We start from the raw sequence: 17909 nt of genomic DNA on the forward strand, positions 1-17909 counted from the left end.
GACTAGATTACCCTGGTGGTATCTTCAAACTCTGCAGTTCTATGATAAGGAGGGCGAGCAAGTGCCTTGGGGTTGCCTATCATCAGCTCCTGGACAACAAAACTCAGCAGGCACACAGATGACCTGTCTTCTCCATTACGATGAGATGCATTTCTATTGAAATAATTTATAATTTTGCATCTGTCCTTATAAATTAGAGTATTCAGATATTAATGCAAAGTTGTGTCCTCCTTTGGTGATACAGTTCCTCTTCTGGGGGTGGGGGAACCACTCTAGCAGTGTATGGGGCGGTTTAACACACACACACACCTGTGGTCTCAGTAACCCCATCTCACAGGCCCCAGTGGGATGGGGTGGGGCAGGGGGTGGGGCACTCCTGCTGGCTGGGGGGGGGGGGGGGTTAGCAATTTTTATCCGGACTACAGCAATGGAGAATAGCGTTAAAAAACTTCATTTGTTATGTTCTCAGTGAAAATCCATCACCTCCCCCACAAATCCGATATTAATTTAAGTAGTTTGTATAAAAATAAAATAAAAAGCTAGACATGAAGTTAGAAATGTCCGTTACATTTCCATTAATTTTATAATGAATGATTTTAGAGTGTTGTTTGTGCTGTACTTTTGTACTGTTTTATTGTTGTTAGCCGCCCTGAGCCCGGCTTCGGCTGGGGAGGGCGGGATATAAATAAAATTTATTATTATTATTATTATTATTATTATTATTACGTACCTGGTCGATGCCAGTGCTCTAAGGCATATGCACAATCAGCCTCAAGCACCAAGCTAGATTGGATAGTGCACTTAGATTTTTTGATTATGGATTTAATGGTTTTATGACACCCCCCCACCCTTTATATAGTAATGTTCCCTTACTTCCAAGTGCCTTGCCATGTTGGGGGCCCCTCCTGCTCATTCTGCTGAGTGTGGCCCTGGACTTAGGAACATCATAATCTGCCTGCATAGAAAGTCAAACCCTTAGTCCATCTAGCTCAGCACTGTTGTCACTAACTGGAAGCAGCTCTCCAGGTTTTTTGGAGAGGAATTCAATTCCCAGCCCTACCTGGAGATGCCAGGGACTGAACCTGGGACCTTCTGCATACAAAGCATGTTCTCTGCCGCTGAGCTACAGCCCAACCACCTTAAAGTCCTTCCTCCTGACAGCACCACTGTATTGGGTTCCCAGTTTAAAAATATTTGTTCACCTGGAAATACTATGCCCTAAATGCCACACAGAATTCCCTTTTCATGCAAAGTGGATCAAAGCAGTAATTTCTTGTGGTAAGTTCCATGACAATGCCAGCTTTTAATAGAGACTTAGCCTAACACCCTGGGGAAAGTTCTGACTGACCGCAGGCAACCAAGCACACGCTGAGATGTGTGTGTGTGTGCATACATCTGTATGTGTGCAAATGAATGCACTGCAGATTTATCGAGAGCCTGAAGCAGAGAAGTATTGCAAAGTACTTTGCCCAGTGCTATAAAGGGTTATTATTATTAATGCCCGTTTAAAGAGGGACAAAGCTGTTGAAAACTCCAAAGGTTGCATGCTATTGTACAATTCGTTTGGCTCGGTGAATGATTCAAGGTGGTTGTAATCCTACACACGCTTAGAGTAAAGGCAGGCATAAGCAACAAATTATTCAGTGCTATATGAGCCCAGCTTCACAACAAAATTTACCCTGATATGCCAGTCTCTCCTGGCTGGGTCTAGGGTTTTGGAGGCCCTCAGTGGGCCCCCTTAACTAAGAAGACATGGGGTGTGCAAGCTAAGAATCTTCTTAGGCCCTGTTCAATTTCCTTGGAACAGAGTATGGAGTGGGAATGCTAAGCATGGATGAATGCCCATCCTTCTGACCTTACCAGAGCTGACTTTACATGGAGTGAATGCCACCTTATGCCTATTGGTTAGGCTGTTTGTCCATCTAGCTCAGTGCTGTTTACTTTGACTGGCAGCAGCTCTCCAGGATTTTTCTCACCACTTGTTATAAGATATATTTAACTGGAGATAGTGGGACTTTAACTTGGGACCTTCCTTCTGCATGGAAAAACCCATGGTGCCATGACTTGCTGCATGTCCTTTCAAGCAAGAGACAGAAGTGTGCATTCATCACTACCAGTCAGGCTGGTTTAGTTGATCAGCAGCAAAGCATTGCCATGGAGGAACATTGATAAATACAGTAAATGGGGGTCAAGGCCTCCTGCTTGTTCCACCTCTCAAAATGGCCTGCTTCCAAGTTTCATTGCTTGCAGATGCTGCTCATCCACATTCCTCTCTAGCTTTAGTGATGGGCCAAATTCCATATCTGAGATGGGCAAATCTGACCCGGGGCTACTAGTTGCTGACCTCAGTTTGAACCAAACTAGCTGTTATGCTACCGAAGTCCACTTAAATCACGATATTTGAATCCAAGATGCTACTTGGGCTGAAATGAGTCCACAAACACAATCTTCTTTAGTAAGTCAGTGTGCTGGTAGGGAAACTGGCATCCACATAACTAAACTAACTTAATGTGGTTTCATATACTGTTCTGCACTGGTGTAAGTTGAAGCTACAGATAACAGTGCTCGCCCATAGAGGTTTGGTGATGTACTTACAATGTACAAATTGCCTCCCAAATATTTACATTTCACATCTCCTCCTCCTGCATTCCTATAAGGTTGTTAGATGGGGAATCAAAGACACAAGGATGGTTCTGCCATTGTATTAATTGAAAGGAAGGGGACAACAATTTGCCCTCTGCTGTCTGAGAAAGCAGAACTAAGTTCTAGTGGACTTACATTACCAGGATTGAGCATTAAAAGAAAGCTCTTAAACTGCATGAACAATTTTGACAATTACAGGCTGTGTTCATGCTACACTGCTAAAGCACATGTTGAACATCTTCTTTCCCTCAAAGAATTCTGGGCATTGTAGTTTACCTCTCAGAATCACAGTGCACAGAAACCCTTAACAAATCACAGCACCCAGAATTCTATGAGGGAAAGAATGTGCTTTAAAGGACAGCTAATTTTCAAACAGGAATATGGAAATCAATTTTGGTTTCTCTCAGTTTTAATTTTTTCCAATCTTAAATTCAGTTCTCCACATTGGTTTTACCACTTTTTAAAAAAGTCCTCATGAAAATTAATTGGCATTTTAGTGCGAATTTCTCCAAATACACACGTGTGTTTAAGCAGTTCTATCTAATATGCAATTTGTTGCAAATCCATTTCCCCTAATACAATGCATTTTTGTACTTTATTTCCATTAATATGCATTTGTACAGGGTGGGAGCCCAGGGCATGGGCTTGTGCATGATATCGGCCTGAGATTATTTAGGAGAAAAGGTGGTATAGAGATTTTATGAATGTAGACAAAATAAAGCAAAGCTTTTATTTTTAAGATATTAAAAATGGGGTAAGGACAGAAGACCTGGAACCCAGGACAATAGACCCAGATCTTGGAATTCCTGGGCCATTCCCTAACAATGGCACTGGGAGTAGTACAGTGGTACCTTGGTTTGCGAACTTAATACATTCTGGAAGTCCGTTCTTAAACCAAAGTGTTCTTAAACCAAGACATGCTTTCCCATAGCAGCAGGGGACTCAATTTACAAATAGAATACACTCAACAGGAAGCAAAACATGTTCCTATTTCAAGGTAAAGTTCACAAACCAAAACACCTACTTCTGGGTTTGCAGTGTTCTTAATTCAAGTTGTTCATAAACTAAGCTGTTCTTAAGCCAAGGTACCACTGTACAAATGAAATGTAGCTGCCAAGATGCTGGGAGGAACAAGATGGTCAAGCACATATTGAACCAATCCTACATCAATTTCATTGATTGCCAATTTGTTTCATGGCTCAACCTAAGGTCCCATTGTATTATACATTTAAAGCAATATCCTACCACTTTGAACAGTCATGCTTCATGGGGGCTGCAGAGATTAACTGCTAAACCACTCTGTTAATTGTTTAATGTCGTATGTGGCTTTAAAAGCATAGTGCAGATGGGATCTTAAAGCTCTAAATAGCCTAAAGCCAGGTAATCTGAGGCATGCCCTCACAAACCTATCAGCCCTAAGATAAGTATCAGAAAACCTTTCTTCTGGCTTTCCATGAGTTAAGATCAGAACCAATGAGCACCAGGAACAGGACCCTCTTGGTGTGACATTGCTGATGTGGAACTCTTTCCTTGTAGATATCTATCAAACCTCTCCCCTGCCATTTTTAGGCTGGCTTTGAAAAACCAGCTTATACTATCTGGCTTTTTATGATTGGTTTTATTCTGGCTGCCTTGCAGTTTTTTCATATGTCCGTTTGCTGCTGCTGCTGCTATTTTTAAAATGCAGTGTGCACCTGTGCTATTTTGACGATATCGTAGCAAGGTCTCCTCCTTGGGATATTCTGTATATCCCTGAACCATTTTTGCCATCGAACGGGTTTTATTTACTATGCTCTTGATGCAGCTGTAGCCACTCTTAAGAAAAATGCCCTCAGCCACTTTTTGTTGGCTTTCTTTTCCTGGAGAGACGCCGGGAGCGTAACGCCACCACGCATTGTTATTCGTACGACGCCCTTGCGCATGGGGAGACCGGGAGACGGGTCTCTGCCCACGAGGAGCTTCCCATCGACCGGCCAGCTCTTCCTCTTCTAGGGAAGGCGGGAAGGGAGGCAGGAGAGGAGGAGGAGCTCGCCCGAGGCCGCGCGAAGCCTCTCCCGGGCTGAGGCGCCCTGCTCTCGCCCGCCTCTCCTTCCGCCCCAGGAGGTGGGCTCCCCGCCGTGTAGTGCTGCTCCCGCCCGGAGGAGGCTGCCGTGGGTGCCGAGGCCCCGCCTCCTCGCCCTCTTCCTCCTCCTTCCCCGTGTCCTTGTCTCGGCGCTGGCTTGGCTGGAAGAGACGGCGGGAGAGCAGCAGAGCGCGAGCTCAGCGCGCGCCGGGGAAGGAGGAGCCGGGCCGGGCGGAGCTGCCGCGCTGCAGTACACGAGGAGCCGGAACACGCACCGCTTCCTCCTCCTTCCCAGCTCCCACCGGCGGATCCTCTGCCCCGCCGCAGCCGCCCGGCCTGCCCGCCGGCTTCCCCACGCCAGAGGTTCCTCCTCGCCCTCCGGCTGCGGCTGCGCTCCCTCTCGCGCTCCCGGCTGCCTCCTGGTCCGGGTCCCTGCTTGCAGCTGCCGCCGCCGCCGCCCTCTTCCTTCTCCTGCCTCTCGCCTGGGCATCTGGTCCCGTTTTCCCCTCGGGCGTGGGGTTCTTGCTGTCGGCCGCTGCCTGCTCCTTCCTCGTTTCCCGGAGCCGCCCTCTCAGACCTTGCCTCTCTTTTCTAGAGGGCACCCCAGACGCAGGAGCAAGATTTTTGGGACTCTTCCCCCGCCCCGAAAAGCCGCAGGCTCTTTCTCTCTCCCACCCCACCCTCGTCCATCCCTAACAGGAGAAGAACGCAGCCGAAAGAAAGCGCCCCCTGACCTTATATTATGAGAGCTTTACCACACCAGTCTCCGTTTAGGTTTTCCGTCTGGACACGGGATCCTTCGGTGGCCTCGTTTTATTTCTCGGGCTCCCTCTTCCTCCTCCAATGAAGCATCTCCCTGGAAGCTGTGTCCTCTGACATTTCCCCCCTTCCTTCAAAGAAGCCACGGCGGCCGCCTGCTAAGGCCAGCAGCTCCTCCTGGGTGCGTTTCATTTTATCTTTTTCGTTTGGAGTGGGAGAGATCCGGAGGCCCAATGGGGGCGAGGTTCCTGGGGGCTCCTTGCTCTTGCCGGGCTTTGCCCTTCCTGTTCTGCGCAGCGGCCCTCCTGGGGCTGCTGCCGGGCAGCACCGGCAGCGTGAACCCCGGGGTCACTCAGCAAGTTTACTCCCCGGAGCTGAAAGCGGCGGTCGAGAGCATCACCACCGCTCCGCCGGTGCCCCTAGACAGCCATCCTGAGTCCAAGCACCCCAAGAACACTTCGGCTCCCGGAAAACACACGCACCAGAAGGCGTTTCCTGTCCTGGGCATCGACTACAAGCATGTAAGGATCCCCTTCGAGATTGCGCTATGGATCCTGCTCGCCTGCCTCATGAAACTGGGTATGTAATGTGTCTTGTTGGTTGGTGTGTGTTTGTGTATGATGATAGGTCTGCATTTTGTATTTTTTGCAGAACCAGTACTGCCAGGTGCAGTGGTGGACCTACATTTTGGAGGCCTTGAAGCTTCAACTGTTATGAGGCCCCCAGCGACAGGGTCTGGGCAACCACTGTTTACTTTCTTTAGTGCGGTTGTTTACAACATCTGTTCTGCTGACTCTCAAACTTTGGGATTGTTGAAATATATACAACAACAAATTAATCAATTCGAGTCATGCTTCTAAAGCAGTGTGGACTAAAGCTGTTTCTGGGATCCCTGTGGGAATCGGGGGCCCTGGAGCTTAAGCTTCATTAGTTTCATAGTAGATCTGCCCCTGGCCAGGTGATTTTAGATTTTCAATTTAAGATCTTACTGGGTGGGTGGGTGTGGACTTCTCTTCCTAGGTGGTAATGTGTCTTGCTTCATTCACTGCAGAAGGTCAGTCTTGCTGGGCTTGGGGACCCTCCTGCTCATTCTTCTGAGTGGGACCCATGACTTCTTCCCCCAAGGCTTGCCCTGATGGGTACCACTGATCTGAAGCATTGCAGGGCTGCATTTCCCTGAAATTGCTACTCCCTTCATACTGTTGAGGCCGTCCTGAGACACTTACGTGACTTAACCAGAGGCCTGGCAGAATGCTTAGTTTGTGGAGTGGTGTACTTCTCTTATGATGCTCTTTGTGTACATGACACATGATCACATGTGGTGCTTGCTTAGGTGCAAAGCGTCTGATACTCTGCAGGGTCACGTCTGCATACTAAACAAAGGAAGTTCCCATGTTCTCCTTCAGGATAGAACTCCCTTGTGGTATGTGCTATGTATTATCTGGCCCATTGTGATCACATGCAATATAAGCAGTGTTAGAAACTCAGATATATAAGCTGGGCGCCAAATGGCTCCTTAAACCGGGGTTACAATTGCCAAAACGGAATGTCTTGTTGCCATTTTGGGGCCAGACATCTCGAATGTCATATTTTTCAATTTGACGTTTTGGTTCCTGAAATTTGTTCTGACTGTGCAGATAAAATATCACAGAATTCCTCAGGATGTGTTTTTAAATTCACCTCCAGATGGTGGAGATGTCAGGTGCCTGGGCATATTCACTTAGTCTCTAGTGCAAAAGGTACCTGGCAAATTTCAAATGCTGATTAAAAATGAACAGGTTCCTTGGTCCTGGGTTTTCAGGGAAATGGTTTTCAGAATGGTTAACTTTACTGTGGAAGGTCTGTAGCTCATTGTTGGAACCTTCTGCATTCAAAGCTCTAAGAAATCCCTGGCATCTCCAGGTAGGGTTGAAACACTGTGGAGCTGCTGCTGGTCAGTGTAGATGTTTTTCGGCTAGATGGACCAATGATCTTATTTCGCATAAGGTAGCTTTCTTGTATTCCTATGTTGCATTGAAGACAGTAACAATGATTGTGTTCATGGTAGATCCAAGTCCTTGAAGACAATCTGTGGACAAAGGTGAAGTTGCTCAAATATTGGAAGTGGGTTTGTAGGCCATCTGGTCCACCCCCTCTGCTTGATGCTCGACAGTGCTCTTGGAAACTCCAGGCGAAAGAGATCATACACAAAGACAGCTTTCTGTTACGCCTGCCTCCTTTTTTCTTCTGAAGCCAAGGCTGACCTTCCTAGATTCAGGGACTAACTTAGCAAGTAGTGTCCTAAGTGGATGCAGCAAAGGATTTTTTTCCACAATTGTGCAGCCCTGCTCCCATTTATAGAAGCAGTAGGGAGTATTTTTCTGCCTGAGGGCTACATTCTCTTCTGGGCAACTTTCTGGGGGCCTCATGCCAGTGACCATAAGGGCCAAACAGAGAGGTCTGGATCTTTGCATTTTGCCCCCTGGCCCAAGCCTCCCCATCCCGCATGTGTGGCCCAATTTACATGTAATACTTTGCTGCAGTTAATAGCTTTTCAGGGTCGAGAGGTTTGCTAGTGCACGCTGCCTGATCGCTCCTGCTTAGCTCGTTCCCTGGCATAAGCAGCAAGCCTCAAAGCCTCGTCTCATTATATGCAAACCAGGATCACGGTTTGTGTCTCCTGGCTGAACCGATCAGCAGGCCAAGGACAAATTATTGTGGTTTGTTCCCAGGTTCAGACCTAATGAGAAGCTAACACTTCATGGCTTGTTGCTCATGCTCACGCCTTGGGAGGAGTGAAGTGGGAGTGATCATGCTGCTTGATCCTAATAAGCCATTAACTATGACTTATCTCTGCATGTGAAAGAGGCCTGTATCACAGGCTCTAAAGCTGCCTTCTGAATAGAGGTCACACCAGCTCTCCTCCAAGCTGGGATGACTTCTATGCTCCATCCCAGACTGTAGCAGAGATTACCTCTGTTTCACTGAGGAAGTGATAGGAAAAGGGATGGAGAGAGATGTGCTTGCTTTCATGATCTGTTCCTTTGTGCTATTACCTGCCCCCTTATTAATGTTAAAAACTTGCATGAAGAACTAGGGTCATGGAGTTGCATGTTTGCCTCTTGGGAAATTGGGTACCAGTGGCAGGACTGGCTGTCTTAACATAGCCTGGGATCTCATACATCCGAATGCCTTGATTTAGGTTAGGCTGTTTGATGATAAAATGTCAGTACTGAAAAGGAGACAGGTGCTTTTGGCTGAGAGGTATGCAGTGCACAAAGTACCTGCAAGGGAAAAGTTGAGTAGTGATGATTGTGTTGCTTCCCCTGACCTAGCACATGAGAAGAGCCCTGCTGGATCAGGCCAGAGGCTCATCTGGTCCAGCATCCTGTTCTCACCCTGACCAGCTAGATGCAAAGCAGTGCTGATCATAACAAGTGCCCTTTCCTTTATGTAAAGAAGCCAAGCTTTACGCCAGCAGACAAGACAGTGCAAACCCTGCAACAAGAGAAGAGGGAGGACTTGGTCCAGACACTCTTAGGCCCCAGAGATGTGGCAAGGATCAAACCAACTTAGGAGAAGGGCTGCAAGGTTCCTTAAATGCAGCTCAGGGACAAGGCCTGAGTTCCAGGATCAGGACCTGCAAATGGAGACTGCATAGGGAAGCTGTCTACAATTGGCTTTGCCTACCCATCAGTTTTAAACAGAAGCAGGGTAAGTCCAGCTAACTTGTGCACATTGCCTGCCCCACTGTGAACTCCTGGCCTGACGTGGGGAGCTCCTGTCTCTTGGAAGGACCTGAGTCTGCTCCTGTCCCTTCCTCTTTCCTCCTCCCCTGAGAGCTCAATCTGTGATGTGCAGCTCTCCCCCCACTCATCTGGTGGAGAAGTGTCCTCTCCGGCATTGGATGGCCCTGTCTTCTCATCTTGAGCCAAGGAAGGAGGAGCCCTGTGTGGCTTTCAGAGGGAGAGTCTCAAAGTTGGGGGCTTCAGCAGGAGGGCTCTGATCCATGGCCTCTTCTTCCTTCCTCCTCCTGCCCCTCCCGCGTACGGGCCAGGACATCTCCCTACTTGTGCTCCCCAACAAGTAGGTGGCTTCCTTTGGTATGCTGTTTCCTGCACATGACTTATGGAACATTTCCCCTGCAGTTGTTTCATTAATGCATGTTGTCAAGCGTCTCACTGACTTGGCAGATAATGCACAAGGAAACGGAGATGGGGGGCGGTGTATATGCAGAAGCTTGTGGAGGACGGAAGGACGAGGTGGGAATGCTGGTCAAACAAGTACCCATGTGCAAGCCTATGTGGATGTGGCCGGCTACTTCCTGTGTTTTGTGGATGGTGTAATACTCAAGTTCTAAATGACTGGACTTTATGTTTACAGGAAGCAAAGACAGTGCAAGGAGAAAGCTGCCAGAAAGTCTGAATCTGCATAAAGATACATACGCTAGATGAGGAACGAGGAACCTGCTGACCTCCAGATGTTGCTGGACTTCAATTCCCATCAGCCTCAGACAGCATGCTCCAGGATGATGGGAGTTTTTGTCTTGCAACATCTGGAAACCATCAGGTTTCCCATCTTTGCTGTTTAAGAATTGTTTGTTACTTTTGAACTATTTGCTACACTTTCATACACTATTTTAATGGAAATAGGTTCTATTTAAGAATCTGTCTTCACTCTTCAGTCATAAAATTATTATTATTATTATTATATTTTAAATTTCTATACCACTCTTCATCCGAGGATCACAGGACGGTTTCGAATATATAAACACAAAAATACATAACATAGTAACAAACAAAACAATTTCCCCCTACACATTTTAAAAGGCCATAGATTGTTTAATTAGTCAAAGGTCTGGGAGAAGGAGGATGTTTCTTCCTGGTGCTTAAACGCAAGTATTCCATAGAAATTCATATTAAATTGGAATGCCACAAATGTGAAAAATGTGTCAGCAGAAGTTACATCATTTGGTGGAAATCCCAGCCTCATTTCCTAGAAGTCTTGAACGCTCCCTTCTCACTGCGATATGATATGTTGTTATGCAGCTTAGAGTCCTGTAATATAATGAATGCACAAATCTCAAGGCATAAGAGAGGGCAGTACAACCTGTGGCCCTCCAGATGTTGTTGGACTCCAACTCCCAACCGCTTTAGCCAGGGTGGCCAGTGGTTGGGGGTCATGGGAGTTGTAGTTCAGAAGCATCTGGGGGGGGCCACAGGCTCCTTTAAATAGCTCGGGATCACAGTACCTCAAGGACTAGCTCTTCTTTTTATGAACTGATCTGGACCTTGCAATTGTTACCTGAGGCCCTTCTTCGTGTGCCTCCTCTGCGAGAGGTCCGGAGGGTGGCAACATGAGAACGGGCCTTTTCTGTGGGGGCTCCCAGTTTGTGAAAAGCTGTCCCAAGGGAAGCTCACCTGGTACCTTCATTACATATCTTTAGACGTCAGGCAAAACCTTTTCTTTTTCACCAGACTTTGGGCTGATTAACATTCTATGTTCTTTTAAATGTGTTTGTGGGAGGGCAGTTATTGGTTTGTTTTTGTTTTGTATTTTGTGTTCTCATCTTGTATTGTTATGTTGTGAACTGCCCTGTGACTTTTGGATGAAGGGCAGCATACAAATTTAATTAATGATAATGTTAATACTACTGATAACTGACAGTTTTCATCTTTATTTGCAAGCAGTTAAAAGCTAAAAGCGCCCTCCTCTACTAAACAGCTAGCTTTGCAGAAACCCATCCTGCTTGCATGTTTCTACAGAGGGATTACAGATCAGTATGACAAATGAGGATCCTTATTAAGGGAGACAGCAGAGTATGCCTTCAGCAGGCCAGTGGCTTCAGGGCCGATGGGAATTTATTTATTTATTACACTGATATTTTGCCCTTCCTGCCAAAGGAGACCAGGACCACCCAATAGTTGTAGTGTAGAACATGTGCAGAGCACTAGGTAGGGCAGGGCTGGCAGAGCACATCTAGCCAGAAGACCAGTTCCTGCCCTCCCAGCCCCCACAGGACATCATCTTTCTTTTGCAATAGTATATTATCCCCGGAATGTGTGTGTTTTTTTTTCATCCAGAGGCTTTTCCATGACTTTGGATGCATCACCTCTGACTTCATGCAACCTTCTCTAATTCATAGAGTTGTTTTGATTCACGGTATCTCATCCATTGCCTTCCCTACCCTCTTTTCCTTACATGCATGTTTCAGACAGTGAACCTTCAGACAAGTCTCTATTCCTTTCTGTTACTCTATGTTTCATATCAGCCTTCCCCAAGCTGGTGCCCTCCAGGTGCTGTTGGACTCTCTCAACTCACATCGGGCCCCAGCCAGCTCGGTCAGTAGTCAGGGCTGATGAGAATTGTACTCCTTAACATTTTCTAGAGGGCACCAGGTTGGGGAAGGCTGTTTTATACTGTAGGTGCTGAAAAAGAATAAAACAGCTGCCTTAAATTTTACAAAAAGTGCTTAAAGGGCCATACTTACTCATTTCATTTATATCTGGCTGTTCCTCTAAGGAGATCAATGCTATGTACATGGGTCTTTCTCCCCTTTCCATTTCATCCCCACAGCAACCCTGAGAAACTTCATTCAGTGAGAGCTCCATGACTGACCAGGGGTCTGAACTTGGTTCTCTCCAATTAGCCTGACATGCTTTCCACTGTACCATAGTGGCTCTACGTGGCAGGTGCAGAACGTGGTCAGAAATATCTTATAATACGTTGCCTTTGTTCATATTGATGCAACTTAAGATACTTTAGGAGGGCACATCTGTACCTGACACCAGGCCTCTTTCCTTGGGGGAGTCCCTGAGCTGTTGAAGCCTCCCCTAGAGCAAGGATGGGGAATCTGTGGCCTTCTTAATTTTGGTTGAAAAAGTGCAAAGTTTGAATTCTCCCATCAGTGTATTAGTCTGGGTGGTTGGTGCATTTTAAAATATGGACTGGACCAAGTTCTTCTCCTTCCCTAATGCAGACACCTCTCTAATAGTTGCTTCTGTTCCAGCCAGTTTCCAGACATCTAATGTAAGGTCAGACCAACATGGGCAGGATAATTACCCGGGAGTGTTTTGCAGCCTTAGCCCATAACTCTCAATTGCAATGTTGAGCCTAACAATTTAGTTCTGAAATCTGTGTGTCTCCCAGATAAGTGTGGCTTGCTTAAATTGGTTGCTGGACTGATGCGCCTCCACTTTTAATGATGTGGGAGAAGAAAGGGGGCTTGAGCTACATTTTCCAGCACATCCACCTCTTTGTCTGATGATCTGGGTGTTTAATTGGCACCACTCCTACATCTCATTGTAGTACCGAGACAGACAATTGCAGATGAGATGGAAATAACAGGATACTTGTCTGCCTCTGTGGTTCTGTCTTGTGCTGCTTGCCATGCACTTTTATCTGATTGTCTGCCCCACCTGTTGCTCTTGTAGGGGGCTCGTGTGTTAATGTCCCAAGCAAACTTGTTTGCTTACATGATGGGGCATTGGTAAGGCAAGAATTATGCTCACTAAGCTTTCTTCTTTTTAAAAGCATGCTGCTATCCCAAATCCTGAGGGTGTGTAATGATGCTTAAAATGAAAACCTGACGGTATGTGGGCATGCTTTAGAAAGGATGGTGGGGGTAGCCAACACACTGTCCCTGGCTGTTATTGGGCTACAACCCCCATCAGCCTCAGCCACCCTAAACAAAATGCTCAGGGCTGTTGGGAGTTGTAGGCTGCCCCTGAAGTATTACAGCACTCCGTGTCCAAACTAGATGTGTTGTTCCAAAATGCATTCATTCCAATTGCTTTGCTCTGTAGTGACCTAAATGGTCTTCCAGGCTGCAGCCTCCTGCCAAAAGTGTTATAATAAAGGGGTACAGTCTGTTCTGCATGAGGACTTTTTTTTGTTACCCTTCGTTCCTATTTAACACTCTGATTATGTATTAGCCCCAGGTGAAAAATGGATGTATCGTTAAATCATGGAAAAGTTTGTACCTCTTTATTGGAGGAAAGTAATACACCGTCCCTGTTTCCAGCCATCGCTTGGCTCCTCATTAATTTATTTGGCTGACTGTCCCCTCTTTAACACTAAAATTGCACCTGTGTTGCCATTAATGTAGAGAACTATTAACTATATGTTCTAAAACCAGTTACCTAGTGATCCTGGAACCTGGCTACATCCTGATCCAGACTAAAACTCCTCCCCTCTTCTTTTCAGTCTGCTCTCTGGCAACATTTGTGCAAATTCTGCCTTATCTGAATATGGAGAAGTCTTTTTTATTTCAAACATAAAAAATTGAATGGAAAACCCCATTAGAAATACATGCTAAATACATGCCAATTTGGTGCCTGCAGATGTTGGTGCAACAGGGTCAAAGGGGCACAGCCCCACCAAGCTCCTTGGGGCGCAGCCCCACCTTCCTGCCATCTTACTTAAAACCAGTTAGCTTCCTCTTCCTTAGCCTCAGTGTTGCCCTTGTAGAACTCTGCAGGGAAGAGGATCAGAACAAAATTATAATTGGTTCTGATTCTGTCTGTCATTGGCTTTGACCCCACCTGCTGTTAGTCTCCCTGCCTTCCATCCTACCAGCCTCAATGGGCACCAGCAGCCACTGCCTGGTGCCCTCCCATATGTTTTGGACTACAAATCCCATCACCCCTAGCACAACCTGTGACATCTGGCACACTACAAGTTCTTCATCCCTGGTTGTGGGTTCCAGCTAAAATTGTGGTTGATCTTTAGTGAGCTAGGCCAAGCATCCTTCTTCTGGAGACAGATTTAATTATCACCGGGTTCTGGATCTGTGATGACAGTCGCAAGGCGCAAGCCATCTGTTCCTTGACATTTTGTCAAGAGTCCAAGTATCAGGCGCAAAGGAACTTGGGTGATGAATGTTCATGACTGGTGTTGGACCGTCTGTCAAGCGTCTTTATATTCTTCTGGCTGAGTGGGATACCCCCACCATCACCTTGTCAAAATATTTTGTTCCCTTTTAGTTGAGCTTTGCCTGTTCCCTATGTAAACCCTGGATCGTGCCCCAGAGATCTTTAGCATTGCAGAAGGATTCCTGAGGAAAAAATCCAGTGTGGAAATAATTATTTGGAGATGGCAAGCTGGAGAAGCGTGACTTTTTAAGGCTGGGGTAGCAACCCATTTCCAACCTGAGGGCCGCTTTTTCTTCTAGGGGCTACATGCCAGTGCTGTGGGTGCAGCAATAAGTCAAAGGGGGCAGAGCAATGAATGTAAATGTATGGAGAATGTAGTTTGTTGATGGTGCTGAGTACTTTCCCCCTCACAGACCTGCAGTTCCCAGAGCAGTCAATCCACCTTCGCAGGGAACTCTGGAAATTGTAGATCTGTGAAACAAACAGCTGTCTCCAAACAGCTCTCAGCACCCTTAACAGACTACAATTCCCATAATTCTTTGCAGGGGGAAGCCATGACTGTTTAAAGTGGTATGACACTGCTCTAAAGATATACTGGAGGTGGAGGCCTTGGCCTCATACTCCCATCCCCAAGCTTTGAAGTGAAGCTAGACTTTGGCTTGGCCAGGTTAGGGCTGCCAGGATCCTTCAAACCCAAATTCCTAGTCAACAGACTTTTTAAAAGGAAATAAAGGCCCTGTCTACTAACAAAGAAGGATACCTTATACTTTTAGGCACTTAAGACCTGGCTTGTCTCGAAGGCCTTTGTCTGAGTGCCTTCCCCCCGCCCACCGTGCATGTGTGTGTTGTGTTAATGCGCAATCTATTAAATGGCTGCTTTTGGTATTTACCTGAGTTTCATGGCTTGCTCTGCCGTGACTGCACCTTAGGGGCATGGCCATGCTGGCTGGGGCTGATGGGAGTTGTAGTCCAAAACTTCTGGAAGGCTGCTGGCCGGCGAAGGCTGGCATAGATGCCCTTAACATTTTATTACTGTAAGCTGTGAGGTGTCTTTTAACATAATGCAGCCTCTGGGTACACTTTCTTCCACTCCTGACTCTCTCTTCCTCCACCCCCCTCTGCTAAGCTGTGTGTGATGTAAGATCAGCAGCTGATGCAGCTCTTCTTCTTAGCTGGGACTGCTGTAATGACTGAGTCATTGCAGAGGGTGCCCCCCCCCCGCCGGTTTTCTGTTTGCAACCCTTGGGTTTTGCAATCTGTCTAGGTCAGGACTGGCTGATTGGGTTGGTGTGCAGCCACCGGCTTCATTGACCTGGCTCTTAATTGCCACCTAACTCCAACCAGTGCTTTGGGGACAGGGCGGGGGGAGAACGTACCTCTATAATTTAGGCAAGCAAGGTTGGCTGCCAAACGATCTTGGCTTTAAGCCTTTTCGTATTAATTATGATGATTGAAAAAGTGAACTGCTTGCAGATTGTGTGCACTTGGACAGACTGTCTGACCGCTGTGTGATGGGTTGAGCCATGTGCTATCAAGGAGCTTATTAGATATACCTCACCCGCGACAAGCCTCACATGGGTCCGTTTACACAATGTGCTATTTTTGTAATGTGGGATGGTTGCGTTGCAGAAATGTCATCTGCTCTCTTGGGCGGCTTCCTGCAATGACATCCTGGCTTTTCTACTGCAACGTTTGCTCTCTTGAGATACACGCTCAACACAATTGAACCCCGGAGTAACGTTCACCCTGGAAGTAAACCTTCATCTTTTAACTCCCCAAATACTCTTGGTCATCTTACCTTTCTTAACCAATGAACACCGTTGATTTTTGTTTCCAGCCCTCTTAGTGTTCTTTGCTGCTGCTTCTCCTGAATTTTCTTAACAACCGTAGCTCAGTATAACAGATATTTCCACTAGGCATGTAAATTACCCCTCGCCTCTGGGGAGCTAGAATTTCCTTCCAAGTGACCAGGGAGGGGGAGTTCCTATAATCTGGAAGAGTAGTTCAGCTTTTCATTGCTTCCTCCCTCCCACTTTCAGACCTCAGGTGTATAAAAAATGGGTAGCGTAGGTGTGTGTTGGGAGGCAGGATAGTGTAAATGCATGTGGGCTAGTAACACTTTTGTGTGTGGGAACTAATATGCAAAGGTAACCAGATAATGTCCTCCGCGGATTGGATCCAGTGGGTGCTCTGCTTCACATGGAATGGCTGTTTTGCACCTCACAGCAGAGCGTTGTGCAAGAAAATGGAAGTAAATTCAAAGATGAGAATCTGCCGGTACAACCTCTTGCACAGTTAATGTTGTTAACTGCTATTTTATGATGATGAAAATAATGTAAAAATCACTCATATGCACAACTTCAGGTCCTTCAGTTTTCCAGTTTTACACAAAGGAGAGTAAGCCTGCAACTTGCATGCATTTAACTTGTGCACATTCAGCTTTGCTGAAATAAAAAAGGGGCCAGAGTTCTTGTGAAAATGACTTGGGCAAGGTCCACCTGCCATTGAACCCAATGTGTTTTGACCGTACATGTTTCTAGCTTTAGGTGTGATCCCTGGAACAAAACCGCTGTTTAAGTCATGGGTTTACTGTACAGTGGTACCTCGGGTTAAGTACTTAATTTGTTCTGGAGGTCCGTTCTTAACCTGAAACTGTTCTTAACCTGAAGCCCCACTTTAGCTAATGGGGCCTCCCGCTGCCGCCGCACCGCCAGAGCACAATTTCTGTTCTTATCCTGAAGCAAAGTTCTTAACCTGAAGCACTATTTCTGGGTTAGTGGAGCCTGTAACCTGAAGCGTATGTAACCTGAAGCGTATGTAACCCGAGGTACCACTGTATAGCAAAGGCATAGAGGAGTGGGACAGAGTGCATTGGGTCACCTCATATAATGGAAGGATCCCTCCATTTTTGTTGATGCTTAAAAATTGGTGTCAGTGGTTCCCCCCCTAGAGTCACAAGACTTTAAGTCCAAAGCACTGAGAGCTAAATTTCTTAACAGTTAACCTCAGCATACAACTGATACACTCCTTTCCCAGCAATTTTTAAACTAAAATTTTCTTATATACTCTCTAAAATCTCTGAAATGAGGTTTGTTTGTTTGTTTGTTTGTTTGTTTGTTTTTAATCTTGTGAACTGCCCTGAGATCTTCGAATGTAGGACGGAACACAAATTTAATATAAATAAATAAATAATAAAGATGTTGGACCCAAAATATGTTAGTTGCTCAGGCAAAACTATGTATTAAATGGAGTTCTGTGCAAGTTCCCCCTGACTTAAAGAAATAAAAAACCAAAAGCAACAACTCAAGACTTCATTGGAAGCAGAGGAAAGGTGACTGGGGAAGGGAGTTTTAGTTGTGCCCTTGCAGAATTTTCCTTTCAAAATTGCCCCGACCTTAAGGTGGCTCCAGGTATGTCCCTACTCTCAGGAGCAGAGGAAAGGAATAGCTTTTGGGAGGTGATTTTGAGAGGAAAAATGACCAGGTGCTAAGTGCCCCCCTTCAACTCTCTCCCCCTGCTTCTGATTTTACACCCATAAGTAACTGCTTTCTGCTTTAAAAACAAAACACTGAACTTCCCATGAGATTTTTTTT

General features: G+C 46.2%; 1 protein-coding gene across 2 annotated transcripts in view; it reads left to right on the plus strand.

Annotated features, from left to right (window-relative positions):
* The first annotated feature begins 4619 nt into the window (after nucleotides 1-4619).
* SLC9A1 (solute carrier family 9 member A1) overlaps nucleotides 4620-17909 on the plus strand; it is a 76646-nt gene continuing 63356 nt past the window's right edge. For both annotated transcript variants that reach the window (XR_013989314.1, XM_081015733.1), the window contains exon 1: nucleotides 4620-6043. Coding sequence is in view for 1 of the 2 variants with exons in the window: in XM_081015733.1 (XP_080871859.1) it covers nucleotides 5698-6043 (346 nt within the window). In the remaining variant the exon portion in view is untranslated. The remainder of the gene's footprint in view (nucleotides 6044-17909) is intronic.

This window comes from Podarcis pityusensis, assembly GCF_964106645.2.
Source record: "Podarcis pityusensis genome assembly, chromosome: 8".
NCBI classification, from domain to species: Eukaryota; Metazoa; Chordata; class Lepidosauria; order Squamata; family Lacertidae; genus Podarcis; species Podarcis pityusensis.